General features: G+C 42.8%; 1 protein-coding gene across 1 annotated transcript in view; it reads left to right on the top strand.

Annotated features, from left to right (window-relative positions):
- Positions 1-18,737, top strand: part of LOC139367667 (metabotropic glutamate receptor 4-like) — a 229,872-nt gene extending 211,135 nt beyond the window's left edge. The window contains exons 8-10 of the mRNA XM_071105944.1: positions 4,003-4,938; positions 15,247-15,493; positions 18,200-18,737. Of these exons, the coding sequence (XP_070962045.1) occupies positions 4,003-4,938; positions 15,247-15,493; positions 18,200-18,249 (1,233 nt within the window). The 3' untranslated portion in view covers positions 18,250-18,737. The remainder of the gene's footprint in view (positions 1-4,002; positions 4,939-15,246; positions 15,494-18,199) is intronic.
- The last annotated feature ends 392 nt before the right edge of the window (positions 18,738-19,129 follow it).

The raw sequence follows: 19,129 nt of genomic DNA, 5'->3' as shown, positions 1-19,129 counted from the left end.
CCGGCAGCAATGTTCCAACATCTAGTGGAAAGCCTTCCCAGAAAAGTGGAGGCTGTTATAGCAGCAAAGGGGGGACCAACTCCATATTGGTGTAGTCGTCTTGTTAGATGGTGTTTTTTTAAATGGTCCTTAAAAACAGATGTCTTTCATCCCACCCCCTTGTGTTAGGATTTATTCTAATCCACTAAAAGTTAATTGAATTGTGCCCTCATGCATATGTAATATTCCTTTTTAATATGCAACAACATAAACAAGATAGTTGCGGCCACGCTATGTGATTTGTGTTAACTTTAACAGGCAGCTCAACCGAGTGGGTCATCTACATTTTGGCCAATTGTATTCCTGAATGCCAGTCATTGACCTAATGCACAGCCAACACTTCCTGTCCTTTCAAAATAGGAGTTTACCCTAAATTAATTATATTAAATTTACTATCTATTAAGTTATATATTAATAGCTATTAATTCATATATTAATACCAATATAGTGATATTTCTCCATTTCTATTTTAGATTTAAGATTATAAAATAGTAACAAAAATTATTGTTGTATTGACCTATTAATGAACTGCTGTTAATGTAAATGGTTAGCTTACTGATATATCCTAGATCCCTAGTTAACCATTGGTAATCTGAACATAGTAGACTACATCATTTCTGAAGAGCTGTCACTTCAGAATGGGGGGTGCTGTAGCTCTGCTGGTGTTGCTGTTCTGTCTGTCGAGGGCATGAGCTCAGGAAAGGAGGAGAGTGGAGGGGTCAGAGAATTACATAATTCAACAGAGTGACAATGAAGAGGTAGAGAGCAGGGTGAGCGATTCAGATTAAGAGACAAAGGCCTGAGGAAACAGAGACGGCCCACAACTGACTGGCAAGACCACCACACACACACCTGCAGTAGACTCCTCTCCCCCGCTCCCTTCCCCTCCCTGCCTGCCTGCCATGTACTCAATCATACTTAGACATGAATTATATATACCCATTGATTCTTAAAGAATATAACTTATAAATGCCTTATGAGCTTAGTTCAACTGTCATACCCCATCAGAACCCCAAATAAAAGCCTGTTTTACACCAATGTTTGTAAAGAATGTAAATGTAAACAAACACTCAACATGGTTAAAACTATAATTTTGATATCATGAAGGGTCAGTCCTTGCATCCATACCTCTCTCTGTCTATGAATTTGAGAGTGATAACATTTCTACAGGCCCATACCTCAGCTTTTTACAAAAAATAATCAAGTTAGCTACAGATCTTAATTTGATACTGTTTGCTACAGCAGGAAACCAACAAGAAATCCAACAGGAAATGTGAATTATTATGTGTATTATAATTAATGGACATGTTTGTAGGGTGTGATACATTTTTCGTAAGGGAAAATCAAGTCAGAAATTTCAAAGGGGAAATTACAAACTTCAGAAGCCTTTTTAAACCTCAAGTTGTTAATTCAGGACAGTTATCCTGCAACAGGATATTTAAATTAAGATCCTACATCTGTACTGCAAGTGTGTGTGTGTGGTGGCCTGACCAGCCTTTGGCTCTTAATCTGAATTGCTCACCCCGTTCTCTACCTCGTCATTGTCACTCTGTTGAATGATGTCATTCTCTGACCCCTCTACTCTCCTCCTTTCCTGAGCTCATGCCCTCGACAGACAGAACAGCAACACCAGCAGAGCTACAGCACCCCTCATTCTGAAGTGACAGCTCTTCAGCTAGTCATTAATGGGTCAATAAACACTATCATTTTTGTGACTATCTTATCTTAAATCTAAAATAAATGGATATTTCTCCATTTCTATCTTGCAATTAATGGATGAAGTAATATATTTCTTAATATACTGAACAAAAATATAAACACATCTTGCAACAATTTCAAGATTTTACTGAGTTACAGTTCATATAAGAAAATCAGTCAATTGAAATAAATTCATTCGGCCCTGATCTATGGATTTCTATGACTGGGCAGGGACGCAGCCATGGGTGGGCCTAGGAGGGCATAGGCCCACGCACTTGGGAGCCAGGCCCACCCACTGGGGAGCCAGGCCCAGCCAATCAGGAGGAGTTTTTTTCCCACAAAAGGGATTTATTAGAGACAAAAATACTCCTCAGTTTCATTAGCTGTCTGGATGGCTGGTCTCGGACGATTCCGCAGGTGAAGAAGCCGGATGTGGAGGTCCTGGGCTGGTGTGGTTACATGTGGTTTTTAGTCTAGTTGGACATACTGCCAAATTCTATAAATCAACGTTGGCGCGGCTTATGGTAGAGAAATTAACATTAAATTCTCTGGCAGCAGCTCTGGTCGACATTCCTGCAATCAGCATGCCAATTGCATGCTCCCTCAAAACTTGAGACATCTGTGGCATTGTGCTGTGTGACAAAACTGCACACTTTAGAGTGGCCTTTTATTGTCCCCAGCACAATGTGCACCTGTGTAATGGTCATACAGTTTAATCAGCTTATCGATATTCCACCCCTGCCATGTGGATGTATTATGTTGGCAAAGGAGAAATGCTCACCAACAGGGATGTAAACAAATCTAAGCTTTTTGTGCGCATGGAAAATTTCTGACATCTTTTATTTCAGCTCATGAAACATGGGACCAACACTTTACATACATGTTGTGTTAAAATTTTTGTTCCATTATAGATAGCAGATGAATAGAATTAAGTTAGAAGGGTGAACTATTCTGTCGTTCTGCCCCTGTGCAAGGCAGTTAACCCACTGTTCCCTGGGCGCCGATGATGTATATGTCAATTAAGGCAGCCCCACCTCTCTGATTCAGAGGGGTTGGGTTAAATGCGGAAAACACATTTCAGTTGAATGCATTCAGTTGTACAACTGACTAAGTATCCCCTTTTCCCTTTCCCTTATTTTGAAGGGACAGGAAGTGTTGGCTGGGCACTTGGCAAAGGACAGACATTTCACACCCAATTGTGAAAATAAGTATTTTTTTTGTTTATATGGGAAAACGAGAGCAATAAAAAACAAGCCATTTTTCCGTTTTTGTATGAGATCATTTTGGCAAATCAATTTTAAATGAAAATAAACATATGATTTTTGTTTGGCATATTTTATCATCTCAACCACTGTCATTTAGTATGCCATTATCGGATTCCCATATATTTTTAAACACGTATTCAAAGACCGTTGAAAACCAGGAAGTGAACGTGAGCAAAACCAAACCTCATTACCCCCCAAAATGTTTTACCAATTGTGCATCAAATGGGAAATGACAACGTTTTAAAATGTTGTTGACCTCTAAAACTTCATCATTTCAGAATGATATAATTACTAATATGTTGTTGTTTTACAATTTTAGTAAATCTTGAAAAATATGCTCAACCAGGCGGTTGAGTTACCCATTAAAGGAATGCTATTAAGTCAAAGCTAGTGATAATGGACAATGGAGAAATATTGTTATGGGAATTTTTTATCTGTGCAAATACAAAAATCCTTTCAAATCCATATCAGTATTCCCTCTCTGGCTCTTATCTTCAATATGTTTCACAATATTATTCAGGACATGTAAATCTACTGGTAATCTAAGCATATAAACTGTAAATGCATTCATTTACATGCATTTGACAAACAAATGTATCATATTTTATTAATATTTTATATCAGTTCTCATTTAACTAGGCCTATCTTCCATTTTAAGTAAATTAAGCAATGTAAATTCATGTATAATTTTTTAGATGATTTAAAAAGTCGATGCAAATTCCAATGCAAAATGTGTTCACTCTAATGGGGCAGCTCAACCGGCTGGTTTAAGTCATGCAAACAATTCTTTTATTTTTTTATAAATATTTTTGGGGTACCAGTTAAAGGGTTAATGACTGTTTTATTTGCGTAATATAATTTTTCGATAAGTGCAAATGTTAATCTAAGTTTAATCAAATTTCATTAGGCATATTCAAGGAAAATATGCTTTCATAAATTACACTATAACAGTCACAGACAGAGAGATAACTCCTCCACTCCTTCCCCTTCTCTCCACCAGACTAAGGAGATGCGGTGGCCTGGTGGGACATGGCAGGTACCCCAGTCTATCTGCAGTCAGCCCTGTCATCCTGGGGAGAGGAAGAAAACAGTGAAGGGTGTCCCCTGCTGTTGGCACTGTGAGCGCTGTGATGGCTACCAGTACCAGGCCGACACCTACAGCTGTAAGATGTGCCGCTTTGACCTGCGGCCCAACGAGAACCACACCGCCTGTGAGGCCATCCCGATCATCAAGCTGGAGTGGAGCTCCCCCTGGGCCGTCATCCCCGTCCTCATCGCTGTGCTGGGCATCATGGCCACCATGTTTGTGGTGGCCACCTTCATCCGCTACAATGACACCCCCATTGTGAAGGCGTCAGGGCGCGAACTCAGCTATGTGCTGTTGACGGGCATCTTCCTGTGCTACGCCACCACTTTCCTCATGATCTCAGCGCCTGACGTTGGAATCTGTTCCCTCCGACGGATCTTCCTAGGTCTGGGAATGAGTATTAGCTATGCAGCGCTGCTCACCAAGACCAACCGTATCTATCGCATCTTTGAGCAGGGCAAGATGTCAGTGAGCGCCCCCAGGTTCATCTCCCCAGCCTCCCAACTGGTTATCACCTTCAGCCTGATCTCAGTGCAGCTCCTGGGGGTGTGCATCTGGTTCGGTGTGGACCCATCTCAGGCTATCATCGACTATGAGGACCAGCGCACGTCCAACCCGGACATGTCCCGTGGCGTGCTCAAATGTGACATCTCAGACCTTTCACTGATCTGCCTGCTTGGCTTCAGCATGCTGCTCATGGTCACCTGTACAGTGTATGCCATCAAGACCCGGGGGGTGCCAGTGACCTTCAATGAGGCCAAGCCCATCGGCTTCACCATGTACACCACCTGTATCGTCTGGCTAGCTTTCATACCCATCTTCTTTGGGACTTCACACTCAACAGAAAAGGTGAATGTTTACTTTAACAATTTTACTCTTGGTAATGATGCTTTTAAATGCATTACCTATTAATTCATAATCATCCAATTTTAAATGTTTTGTTAATGAACTTGACTTATATTATGATAGCAACATTTTTGTTTCATTATGTATCTTCAAAATTGTTTAAAACAATAATTTATGAAATTATTTAGTTATCCTTGACAGCCATTACTTATCCTGTTTTGAGGAATTTTCCAATGTTGGCCGATTGAACTAGCTTGTAAAACTAGTTTGTAAGTAGCGAGCACCACGATGACAAGCAAATTAAATTCACTCGTGTATGCCGAGGATTTGTGAAATCTGTCCAAGAGCAAATGCCATTGAAGCTAATCACAGAAAGGGCGAAAAAGCATGTGATCCTCCTAGAACAGAGCAAAACTGGTCTACAACCCCCGTGTCTCGAAAAATAATACACATTCATAGGTTTTGATATTATGCATAATGTGTACAATTTAATTTCGCTCTCCATTGGGTTCTAAAAATAGAGTCGCTCACTCTATATATAAACTCCCAGTCTTTTTTGGGGTAAATCACCAACGTTTCGGGATCCCTGTGCCTTCTTCAGGGTCTGACCCTGAATGTATTTTTTTTTATAGCTTATAGTTTATTCGCCGTTAGTCAGCACCTCTACAGTCGTGGCCAAAAGTTTTGAGAATTACACAAATATTAATTTTTACAAAGTTTGCTGCTTCAGTGTCTTGAGGATTGACCACAAGTTCTCAATTGGATTAAGGTCTGGGGGAGTTTCCTGGCCATGGACTCAAAATGTTGATGTTTTGTTCCCTGAGCCACTTAGTTATCACTTTTGCCTTATGGTAAGGTGCTCCATCATGCTGGAAAAGGCATTGTTCGTCACCAAACTGTTCCTGGATGGTTGGGAGAAGTTGCTCTCGGAGGATGTGTTAGTACCATTCTTTATTCATGCCTGTGTTCTTAGGCAGAATTGTGAGTGAGCCCACTCCCTTGGCTGAGAAGCAACCCCACACATGAATGGTCTCAGGATGCTTTACTGTTGGCATGACACAGGACTCATGGCAGCGTTCACCTTGTCTTCTCCGGACAAGCTTTTTTCCGGATGCCCCAAACAATCGGAAAGGGGATTCATCAGAGAAAATGACTTTACCCCAGTCCTCAGCAGTCCAATCCCTGTACCTTTTGCAGAATATCAGTCTGTCCCTGATGTTTTTCCTGGAGAGAAGTGGCTTCTTTGCTGCCCTTCTTGACACCAGGCCATCCTCCAAAAGTCTTTGCCTCACTGTGCGTGCAGATGCACTCACACCTGCCTGCTGCCATTCCTGAGCATGCTCTGCACTGGTGGTGCCCCTATCCCACAGCTGAATCAACTTTAGGAGATGGTCCTGGCGCTTTCTGGACTTTCCTGGGCGCCCTGAAGCCTTCTTCACAACAATTGAACCGCTCTCCTTGAAGTTCTTGATGATCCAATAAATGGTTGATTTAGGTGCAATCTTACTGGCAGCAATATCCATGCCTGTGAAGCCCTTTTTGTGCAAAACAATGATGTTTCCTTGCAGGTGATCATGGTTGATAGAGGAAGAACAATGATTCTAAGCACCACCCTCATTTTGAAGCTTCCAGTCTGTTATTTGAACTCAATCAGCATGACAGAGTGATCTCCAGCCTTGTCCTCGTCAACACTCACACCTGTGTTAATGAGAGAATCACTCTTTTTGTGGCAGGGCTGAAATGCAGTGGAAATGTTTTTTGGGGATTCAGTTCATTTGCATGGCAAAGAGGGACTTTGGAGTTAATTGCAATTCATCTGATCACTCTTTATAACATTCTGGAGTATATGCAAATTGTGATCTTACAAACTGAGGCGGCAGACTTTGTGAAAATTAATATTTGTCATTCTCAAAACTTTTGTCCACGACTGTACATACAATCATTTTCTCGGTGTGCACTAGCTCATATTTTTTATTCGGTCTCTGTTGGGTATCATAAATGTACTGTCTGTATTGAGGACTATCGCTGTAGGAAACAAAGCAGCCATTGAATGTCCCTACAGTAATAGTCCAATTACTGAGGTAAGCTGTTTAGGAAGGTCATTTGGCAATACAAAGCAAACCGTGGCCATCTTTACTATGGTGAGAGCTGCATGGTAATTGCTGTTATTTTCAAAGAAAAGCATACAATCATGTTAACATATACACCCCGGGGGGACAGTTTGGCTGAGCATAAGACATGTGATTCATCAGAGTGAGACCTGCAATCTTGTACACCCACAGAAGTTAGCACTGGCAGCATGTTTGTATTATATTGGCAGGTTGACATTTATTGTCATGAATATTGCCCTGGAGGCAGAACTGAGGGATATCCGCTAGATAGGCCATCCGCAAAGTCAGAATTTGCTGTATTTTTTTTCTTTTTGGTCTTAATTTAAAGTTTGGGTTAGGCATTAGGTTAAGCAGTGTGGTTAGAGTTAGGTTTAAAATCTGATTTTATGATTTTGTGGCTGTGCCAGCTAGTGACCACTCCTCCAGAACGAGATGCACATTTTTATTTATTTTTATTTGTTATTTAACTAGGAAAAATGCTAGCCTGCCTTTTATTAGTTGTGGTTAGTGTGTACAATGTACATTAGGGATACATTGCTTCACTTTAACATTTTAAGGCAATCTTTTGAGGATATGAAGTGCCAAACTCTCCGGGAACTCAGAGTAAAAACTACAGAAAAAAATAGCAAATATCTTTTGGATCCCCTGCTGTGGATGTTTTTGTTATAAAGATAAGTTCTGAATCGTGTGAACAATTAGCTCTAATTGAATCACCTTGCAATCAAATGGAAGGAGTCTTGTTACATAAGAAGGCTCTTGTTCATTTTTTTCCCCCTTGAGGCCCCCACACCATAGGCCCCCACACCGGTCCTTTTTTCCCCTTGAGGCCCCCATACCAGCCCTTTGTTTTCCGCTTGAGGCTCCCACACCAACCCATTAACATTTTGCGCAAAAAAAAAGATTAGACAGGCCCACTGGGCTAAAAATGGACCAGCCCATCTGGCATTTGCACAAAATGCTAGATGACCAGTTCGCCCCTGCTCCTGCTTGACTGGCAGCAGGAGTAGAGTCAGCCTAGGAGATTGTGGGTGGCAGCAGTAGACTGGCAGGTAGCGATAGGGCTCTGTTAATTGTGTCATTGTCTCCTGGTTGAAAGGAGGGTGGCACAGCACCAATCTCTCCTCTGTGTTTGATAAGGAGGACAATGCAGCTGATTGGCAGGGTTGTCAGGACAGTGCTAATCATGCATGACGATATGCCATGCTCTGCCAATCTGGGATGTTTAACTTCTATGTAGAGACAATGGAGAGCATGGGTTTACATTGCAATGGCCATACACATGACATAAAGCTTAAAGAGCAAATAATATAATGTATTCTTTAAATAAAAAAAAACATCTTTAAGGTCTACCCAATGGTTTCTTCAAAGTTTTATAAATAGGGAAGCACTGCAGCAAAAATGGAAAGAGGTGTAATACAGTATGTTCTGTACTGTACTGTGGAAGCAGATGACACATGCTCATTTAAAGCACAAAACAGCCTTAAATATATCCCTTATCTGGTCTTACTTCAAAGGAAGCTTATGCTGGCTTCCAACCATTGCAAACGACAATAACGCTGCAATTAACAAACCTCAGCCAATGGGAATACAGAAATAAAAAAATGCAGAAATAACCATTCCTGGATGCAGCTAATCTTATTAATACATTAATGTTCTGATGTTTTCATCTGTTTGGAGACGCTGCGTGATATTAGGAACGCAGATACATTTCTGGCACGTGGGATAATGCAGAGAAGTTAGAGGTAGGACTGTGGATGGGCGGGAGTGTAATCGTGGCTGCTCAAACCGAGGACCTGTTTCATGAGGCTGCCCCCATCTCACTTAACGGTCCCTGGCAATGTCTGCCTTCCACTGACAAAGGCGCCAGCATGCACTGGGCCAGGGATAGGACCATTTGGATGGTACTGTAGCTGCAGTCAACACGAGGCACGGCTGGAGACAGTCCATTATGTTTGATTGATCCAACCCTGCAATCCAAGTGCTGCAGCCCCAACTCCAACCAGGTCTGGCAATTCCATACAAATATGCATCATTTGATCATCTTAAACGATAAGGCTTTTGTTTCTAAGGTATTTCTTAAGGATAATAGGGTGCTCATATTTTGGTAATTTAAACCTATACTACGATGTGAATGTACCTTTAGCACCTCAAACTCTGGAATGAAAGGCAGGGGCTGAAATAGCAGCTGGCTGGAGGGAGCACAGATTTGATGCCTAATCACTTCGGAGAGAAAGGTTTTTCTGCTCCTAGAACAGAAATAATGGCTTTGCATGCTGGAGTCTGTCTATCGAGCACCGTTTCCCTGCTGTGGCATGAGGCACATTGGCGATCGTATCAGTTTGTCAAGGCGAATCTATCTGGATGAGGCCGATGGACGGGGACAGGGGTCCTGGCCCCCCTCACAGAAGTACTCCACCCTGTACTCCGGAGAGGCAGCAATATTGTGCCGGGCTCACTCAGGGACGTGTGTAATCTTCTCAGGAGATTACATACTCCCCCTCAGTCCCCCTATCGCTCTTACTTTGCTCAGGCATCCTTTCTTCTCAACCAACGTTTCTTTAGGGGCTTCATATACTGCATACAGAACATGTTATGATTCAGTAATACATTATTTTATTTTGTTGAGTCTTTGGGACATATGGCAGGCAGCACAACCTCTTTAAATTTATATTATTGGCTGACTGAAGTTAGAGGTGCCAAAGCACCACTATAACTATTGTTAGATTAGTTATAGCTGTTGACATTCTCATGACAGAGGACCTGTCGGGTTATTCCCTGTTGCCATACTGCTCAGTCACTCATGATGTCTGCAAATGTAATGTCAGTCTCCACCTCAGGCAAATCTGTTAGGGAGGTGGCTGGGAGCTGTGTTTCCAATTTACACCCTTCTCACTTCTTTCATCAGTCTCGGAATAGCTCAGCAACCCTATCCCAAAGGGAGATGGAATTATGTTCCAAATAAAAAGTTGTTAACAAAAAGTATTTTTCAGTTTTGTAAGAGGATAGCCGTGATATATGTTCACCACAGAGAGTACATTTATCTGATCACAATCTTCCAATCTTCAACATATTATCTTCTTTATTTTTTACAGACACAGTGCTTTTTTATTGATGATGTTGTTTTCTACTACCATACTGAATCAGCCGTACAGTCTAACAATGCAACCAGATTACCTATATGATCTAACTTTCTTCGCATACCTTTTTATATATATATATATTTATTTATTTAATTTTTCTTTTCCATAAACTCAACTTCAAAACACTCTCCTGCAACCCGCCTCACCAATTTATATTAAAAAAAGAAAGTATTATTTACCTAAAATCTGAAATCCTCCATAGAAGCTAACCAGAAGCTAGCCAGAAGCTAGCCAGAAGCTAACCAGAAGCTAGCCTGAAGCTAACCAGAAGCTAACCAGAAGCTAGTCCGAAGCTATCCAGAAGCTAGTTAGCTTCTTTACTGGCTAATTCGTTAGTATTCAGCTAACCACGGTTTGTGGTCATCAGCTATCCTTTAGCTCGAAAATATTTTGCCAGTTTTCTACGGCGCGGCTCGGACCGGAACATACCGGACCTATTTTCTCTTCATGTCCCAGGATTTCAACCGCAAGCTCTGGACATTTACACCTGGATCTCGCAGCTAGCTAGTTGCTATCCATGTGACTATTGGCTTATGCTGATCCCAGAGCAAACATCAATTATTCCGGAGCTAACCAGCTGAAGAGTTCCATCAGCCACTCCTGGGCTACAATCACCTATCCAGACCCGTTTTACTGCCAACGCGGAGCCCCACCAGGCCTTGACAACTGGACTACCGACGTTATCTGCCCGAGGGAGTTATCCAGCTGGCTCCTCCGTCGCGACGTTACCTGAACGCCCATCTGCGGTCCGTTTATCGTTAGCTGTCATCTTAATAGATCTATCGGGCAATTTCTTTCTTTTTTTTTCTTGGGCCTCTATAACTATATCTATTTTTTTGCGAATTGGATTCATCCCCTCTACCACACGGAACCCCACTAATCCTACCGACGGAAGCGCATGAGGTGGCTAAAAACAGACCTCCATCCTATGCTAGCTTGCTACCGATGGCCCGGCTAGTTGTCTGAATCGCCGTGACCCCAACCAACCTCATTACTCACTGGACCCTTTTGATTACTTGACTAAGCATGCCTCTCCTTAATGTCAATATGCCTTGTCCATTGCTGTTCTGGTTAGGTTTTATTGGCTTATTTCACTGTAGAGCCTATAGTCCTGCTCACTATACCTTATCCAACCTATTAGTTCCACCACCCACACATGCGATGACATCTCCTGGTTTCAATGATGTTTCTAGAGACAATATCTCTCTCATCATCACTCAATACCTAGGTTTACCTCCACTGTATTCACATCCTACCATACCTTTGTCTGTACATTATACCTTGAAGCTATTTCATCGCCCCCCGAAACCTCCTTTTACTCTCTGTTCCAGGCGTTCTAGATGACCAATTCTCATTGCTTTTAGCCGTACCCTCCTCCTCTTTTCTTCTGGTGATGTAGATGTGAATCCAGGCCCTGCAGTGCCTAGCTCGACTCCTATTCCCCAGGCGCTCTCTTTTGATGACTTCTGTAACCGTAATAGCCTTGGTTTCATGCATGTTAACATTAGAAGCCTACTCCCTAAATTTGTTTTATTCACTGCTTTAGCACACTCTGCCAACCCGGATGTTCTAGCTATGTCTGAATGCTGGTCTAGGAAGACCACCAAAAATTCGGACATTTTCATCCCTAACTACAACATTTTCAGACAAGATAGAACTGCCAAAGTGGGCGGTGTTGCAATCTACTGCAGAGATGGACAGAACTCTGCAGGCTTACTATCTAACCAACGTGCCCTCTAAATACACCTCTGTGGTCTTCAACCAAGATCTCAGCGATCACTGCCTCATTGACTGCATCCGTAATGGGTCAGCGGTCAAATGACCTCCACTCATCACTGTCAAACGCTCCCTGAAACACTTCAGCAAACAGGCCTTTCTAATCGACCTGGCCGGGGTATCCTGGAAGGATATTGATCTCATCCCGTCAGTAGAGGATGCCTGTTTTTTTTAAATGCCTTCCTAACCATCTTAAATAAGCATGCCCCATTCAAGAAATGTAGAACCAGGAACAGATATAGCCCTTGGTTCTCCCCAGACCTGACTGCCCTTAACCAACACAAAAACGTCCTATGGCGTTCTGCATTAGCATTGAACATCCCCCGTGATATGCAGCTTTTCAGGGAAGCTAGAAACCAATATACACAGGCAGTTAGAAAAGCCAAGGTTAGCTTTTTCAAGCAGAAATTTGCTTCCTGCAACACTAACTCAAAAAAGTTCTGGGACACTGTAAAGTCCATGGAGAATAAGAACACCTCCTCCCAGCTGCCCACTGCACTGAAGATAGGTAACACTGTCACCACTGATAAATCCACTATAATTGAGAATTTCAATAAGCATTTTTCTACGGCTGGCCATGCTTTCCACCTGGCTACCCCTACCCCGGTCAACAGCACTGCACCCCCTACAGCAACTCGCCCAAGCCTTCCCCATTTCTCCTTCTCCCAAATCCAGTCAGCTGATGTTCTGAAAGAGCTGCAAAAGCTGGACCCCTACAAATCAGCCGGGCTAGACAATCTGGACCCTTTCTTTCTAAAATGATCTGCCGAAATTGTTGCCACCCCTATTACTAGCCTATTCAACCTCTTTTACCTGTTTCGTGTCATCTGAGATTCCCAAAGATTGGAAAGCAGCTGCAGTCATCCCCCTCTTCAAAGCGGGAGACACTCTTGACCCAAACTGCTACAGACCTATATCTATCCTACTCTGCCTTTCTAAGGTCTTCAAAAGCCAAGTCAACAAACAGATTACCAACCATTTCGAATCTCAACATACCCTCTCTGCAATCTGGTTTCAGAGCTGGTCATGGGTGCATCTCAGCCATGCTCAAGGTCCTAAACGATATCTTAACCACCATCGATAAGAAACATTACTGTGCAGCCGTATTCATTGATCTGGCCAAGGCTTTCGACTCTGTCAATCACCACATCCTTATCAGCAGACTCAACAGCCTTAGTTTCTCAAATGATTGCCTCGCCTGGTTCACCAACTACTTCTCTGATAGAGTTCAGTGTGTCAAATCGGAGGGTCTGTTGTCCGGACCTCTGGCAGTCTCTATGGGGGTGCCACAGGGTTCAATTCTTAGACCGACTCTCTTCTCTCTATACATCAATGATGTCGCTCTTGCTGCTGGTGAGTCTCTGATCCACCTCTACGCAGACGACACCATTCTGTATACTTCTGGCCCTTCTTTGGACACTGTGTTAAGAACCCTCCAGGCAAGCTTCAATGCCATACAACTCTCCTTCCGTGGCCTCCAATTGCTCTTAAATACAAGTAAAACTAAATGCATGCTCTTCAACCGATCGCTGCCTGCACCTGCCCGCCTGTCCAACATCACTACTCTGGACGGCTCTGACTTAGAATACGTGGACAACTACAAATACCTAGGTGTCTGGTTAGACTGTAAACTTTCCTTCCAGACCCACATCAAACATCTCCAATCCAAAGTTAAATCTAGAATTGGCTTCCTATTTTGTAACAAAGCATCCTTCACTCATGCTGCCAAACATACCCTTGTAAAACTGGCCATCCTACCAATCCTCGACTTCGGCGATGTCATTTACAAAATAGCCTCCAATACCCTACTCAACAAATTGGATGCAGTCTATCACAGTGCCATCCGTTTTGTCACCAAAGACCCATATACTACCCACCATTGCGACCTGTATGCTCTCGTTGGCTGGCCCTCACTTCATACTTGTCGCCAAACCCACTGGCTCCAGGTCATCTACAAGACCCTGCTAGGTAAAGTCCCCCCTTATCTCAGCTCGCTGGTCACCATAGCATCACCCACCTGTAGCACGCGCTCCAGCAGGTATATCTCTCTGGTCACCCCCAAAACCAATTCTTTCTTTGGCCACCTCTCCTTCCAGTTATCTGCTGCCAATGACGGGAACGAACTACACAAATCTCTGAAACTGGAAACACATCTCCCTCACTAGCTTTAAGCACCAACTGGCAGAGCAACTCACAGATTACTGCACCTGTACATAGCCCATCTATAATTTAGCCCAAACAACTACCTCTTTCCCTACTGTATTTATTTTATTTTATTTATTTATTTATTTTGCTCCTTTGGACCCCATTATTTTTATTTCTACTTTGCACATTCTTCCACTGCAAATCTACCATTCCAGTGTTTTACTTGCTATATTGTATTTACTTTGCCACCATGGCCTTTTTTTGCCTTTACCTCCCTTATCTCACCTCATTTGCTCACATCGTACTTGTTTCTACTGTATTATTGACTGTATGTTTGTTTTATTCCATGTGTAACTCTGTGTTGTTATATGTGTCGAACTGCTTTGCTTTATCTTGGTCAGGTCGCAGTTGTAAATGAGAACTTGTTCTCAACTTGCCTACCTGGTTAAATAAAGGCGAAATAAATAAAAAATAAAAATAAATCTGACCTATATGATCATTTAATTCCATTGAGAATATTATATAATTTATAAGGAAAAATCACTCTCAGGCACACTCTTAGGCATTGTATTGATTGTCTCAAGATGTCTCTCCTTGATCCTTGCATGTAGCCATGCTTTCTGTGCACAGCTGTGAGTCACAGCTGTCTTTACACTGAGTCGATTCCAACCCCTCTACCGCAGCCCGGGACCGAGGGCAAGACATCTGTAGTACAGTCATTCATTGCGAGGCCTCCTCCATTAGTCACATATCATAAACAAACAAATAAACACACCAATAAAAACACAAACAGGAGTTGATGAATCATGCAAAGAGCACTTGAAAACAGAACAGTTTGCATGTGTCCACTCCATGTGTGTTATCACATCTGATGGTGGGGCTTTGATATTACTGGAATATCTACTAGGATACTTAAGTGCACTCGTACATGTCTAAGTAGAGTTGTTTTTGTTGTAGTCTTGCATAAACAATGTATAACTAGTACAAGAATGTACTCTCACAAAGCCAGGTCAATGCTGTCGTGGGGAACTATATCTTGAGTAGGCTACCCTCGTCTTACTCTCTGAAACTGGATCATCTGTCTTACCTTATAACAATGTTTCTCTTTTTCTTCTCCATCTCCCTCCTCTCCTCCACAGATGTACATCCAGACCACGACTCTGACCATTTCCGTGAGCCTGAGTGCCTCTGTGTCTCTGGGGATGCTCTACATGCCCAAGGTCTACGTGGTCCTCTTCCACCCGGAGCAGAACGTGCCCAAGCGCAAGCGCAGCCTCAAGGCTGTGGTCACCGCGGCCACCATGTCCAACAAGTTCCCCACTAAGGGCGGCCTCCGGCCCAATGGAGAGGCCAAGTCTGAGCTGTGTGAAAGCCTGGAGACACAAGGTTAGCACCAAGGGCCTTGGGTTAGGGATGGAGCAAGAGGGGAATAGAGATCAGGGAGGAGAGAGAAAATAAGGACACATGTTTAGTTATTACAGCACTCTGTCCTTGAGTTTATGCCTTAAAGTCATTGAGCAATTTCGAGGGGAAATTATTGGGCTATAAAAATGAAAAACAATCCTCGCTTTTATGTAAACTTAATTGATTTCATTGTTATTTTACACCTCAACAGCTTTGGGAAATTAGCTGGTGTTATTTTCAGGATGCAGGGAATTGGAAAGGCATTTTTTCCCCTGCCAACCCATGTGGCATTAAGCATTGGCTGATGCTCTAAAACGTGGTACTGTCTGCAAGCAGGACATAAAGAGCAGAACGGGGTGATGTGGATCGATAGGAAAGGCTTCATATTCAGGCATCATACCGTAGAGCTGGCCAGGTGTATTAGCTCTCCAGCCTCCAGCCATTTCATTGGTGCAATAGCAGTCAGGATTATTGCTCCAGCACTTCAGCTCCATCCGACAGTAACACAGCTGCCGTGGGCGGAATGAGCAAATGCCATAATTGTAAAAACATGTATTGCAAATCATGGGGAAATAATTAGATTTATGGATAGTCACACTCATTCATCCATGCAGAATGATGTTTCCCTGTGTCTAATGCATCATCAGTAAATATTCCAATCACCTTTGGAGAACCAAAGCCAATGTTGTGAACATGTTTGGAATTCTTGATTATAGTGCTATTTGAAATATCCAGTTGCACTTTCTCTGAATGTGTAGGGAGCAGGAGATGTGGCCATGTGTCATTTTTGTGTTTATGTAAACTTTCAATATGGGGATTGTCACAGAGAATGCTACAAGGAGACAATGGAAATGGAAAAAAGGATTTTAGCCCCCATGAGAGATGCTTCCCCAACGTCACAGTTTGACACCTATACTATGACCCCTCTGGCCCAATAACAGCTGCTCTTTGTGCTTGTGTGTCAGACTGTGATGAGGGAGGGGATCCCTGTGAGAGACTTTAGACACACAGGTAACGGATGGAGAGCCTCTATCAACTTGCCTCTATCACTGACCACGTTTTACCCCATTTACTTTGTGCCAATGTTCAGTTGGATCCTATGCCTGCCTAAGCTATGTTTGCACTAAAACTCACCCACAGCTATAGCACCTTAGATTGTGTCAGACAGTTTTCATGCTCACATACACACCCTTGACACACAGACGTTGATGTCGGTAGACAATGTTGGCGTGTTGTACTGCAAATGGCCTGAGAGCGTGGTAACAGCCTGATGGCAGCCGATGCGGGGAGATGACACCACTCTGGGCTGAATGCGGGGGACAAGTGATAGCCGCGCGTCCCCTGTAATTTGTTTCCCATGTTGACAAACTGAGGAATGTTCTGTAATTGCTGTAAAACAACAATAAGAGGGGTAGGAGGGCAAAGACAGATGGATCTGCCAGCTCCAATTCTTTCTGGACCATCTATTTTTTATCTTGGCCTCGGAGCGCATAAATATTTAAATAAGGCTCATTTATCAGTGCTGCTCTGGGAGAGGTTCTGGGTGGAATGGAGGGTATGCCCCCCCCCCCCACTATACATCCCTTCCCTCCAGTACCGTTGCCCTCCAACCACCCAAGCTGTCAGCAGTCGGCGCTCAGATTTATCCGCTCTGACTCACCCAATCAGTGAATGTTGTTGTGGACAAGATTGTCAGATTTGTGTGGCGATTACACTGCAGAACGAGCAAGCTGATGACGGTGATATTTAGAGAGGACACACCATACGTACACACATACATAAATGTGTGTGTGTATGGCAGGTAGAGACATATGGTAATGTTGGGTCACAGCATGTTAGGACACTGCCAGCACTGGTCTCTCAGTCCACTGATGGCTGTTATGCCCTAAGGCCGTCTCCCCTGGATTGTCTGTTCATGGCTGTGACACCAAAGCCAATCCGAAAGCTCTATGCTTTTCTTCAATGGTGTTATGTCTATCGACATGGTGCCGCCGCATGCTTTCATTGGTGCAGAGAGATCTGCATGTAATTACGGAGTCTTGCATTTGAATGAGTACTATTACATCACATACTACTGTATACTACTATTACATCACATACTACTGTATACTGTTTGTTAAACTAACTAACAGCTGCAAAGGGTACTTTACCATGAAATAGTCTTCACTTATAGGTGAAGTTGCAATTACTGGTTACAATTTGTATTTTATAGTCCCTTCCAGGACTATATATATATCCATGTGGAGAAATGTTACAACAGCATCCTGATAAGGAATCCAATATTAGTTGTGTTACTAGCCGCAGCCACATCTGTACCCTGCTCTGCCCGACTTTGCATCAGATCAAGGAAATCTGCATTTATGTGCAATTTACAGTTGGCAACACATTTCTCAGGAAGTGAAATCATTATTTTAATACTAACCTCAAAACATGAACATTTTACTCACTGCTTGCTATTCATATCAATTACCCTCTTTCACTGTTGGTTCCACCTGTACTCCCTGGTGACACTTGGGTCTGATAAAGTCATGCATAAATAGAACCTGTGCAAGCAATCACCTTAATGGACTGGAAGATGAGCCCCTCACAGATGGTTAAATTAGCCTTTAATGAATTGCCAACATCTTCATCCACATCTTTTCCTTTCTCTCTTTTCTTTCTCTTCCTCTCTCATGACCCTATTCACAGCATTGGCCTCCAAGCAGACATACATCAGCTACAGTAACCATGCCATCTAAGAAACAGACAGTGGAGACCCGGCTCAGAAGCTACGACCTGCGTGTGGAATGAACGAACACCAGAACTGAAGCACCAAGATGCAAAAGCAGTGGGACATGGGGAGAAAGGAGAATAATCATTCAACTTATTGAACGGGTGTCACTATTTTCAAGAGGACCAGTCAATGCAAGGATATTCAATGCCAAACAAAAGCAGTGGGGAGGCTCCTAGTGGGGCGGGGAGGTGCAGATTTCAGGCAGATATGACAGTGATGTCTCCCCATCCCCTTTGTGACATGTCACAGAGACATCAGACAGTCACATTTCCAAATGAAGTCAGTGTTTTCCTTCTGGAGTTTATAGAACAGCTTTTCTCTTCTGGTGTTTTGTCTGATGAACTCCCTGGCTAACTCCCTGACAAACACCCTGTTCTGTAGTGAATTGAGTTTTCTCTCTGTGTGCAGCGGTGTTGTATCTCTCTCTACCAGTGGTAATGTGCAATTATTTGCTTCCCCTTCTTCTCTGTCCTTTCCAATGAGGGTGAAAGGCTGAACACAATATCTAATTTGTCAATAAGACCAATCTGTCAAAAGAAGTATGTATAAGCAGATGAAAAAGCATGTTATTGCTGTGGGTTTGTCTTCGTTCAAGCCCCCAAAAAACAGAATATTAACCCTCAGGCTCTGTAGCATTACATTATGTTGTCATCATTTTAATGAAGGTCATAGTTGTGAAACAGAGAAAACAAATATGCAACTTTCCAACATCGGAATATTCATTGTTACAGCATGGGTCCAGTAAATGTTTCCTTACCATCGTGGACAGTACATAAATATATCAGTGGGTTTTCCCAGATGATGGCTATACCATATCTGACACCATCTTTATGGTCCTTGTGTAC

Source organism: Oncorhynchus clarkii, chromosome 16 (assembly GCF_045791955.1).
Source record: "Oncorhynchus clarkii lewisi isolate Uvic-CL-2024 chromosome 16, UVic_Ocla_1.0, whole genome shotgun sequence".
NCBI lineage: Eukaryota > Metazoa > Chordata > Actinopteri > Salmoniformes > Salmonidae > Oncorhynchus > Oncorhynchus clarkii.
This window is presented reverse-complemented; position numbering and strand designations above follow the sequence as displayed.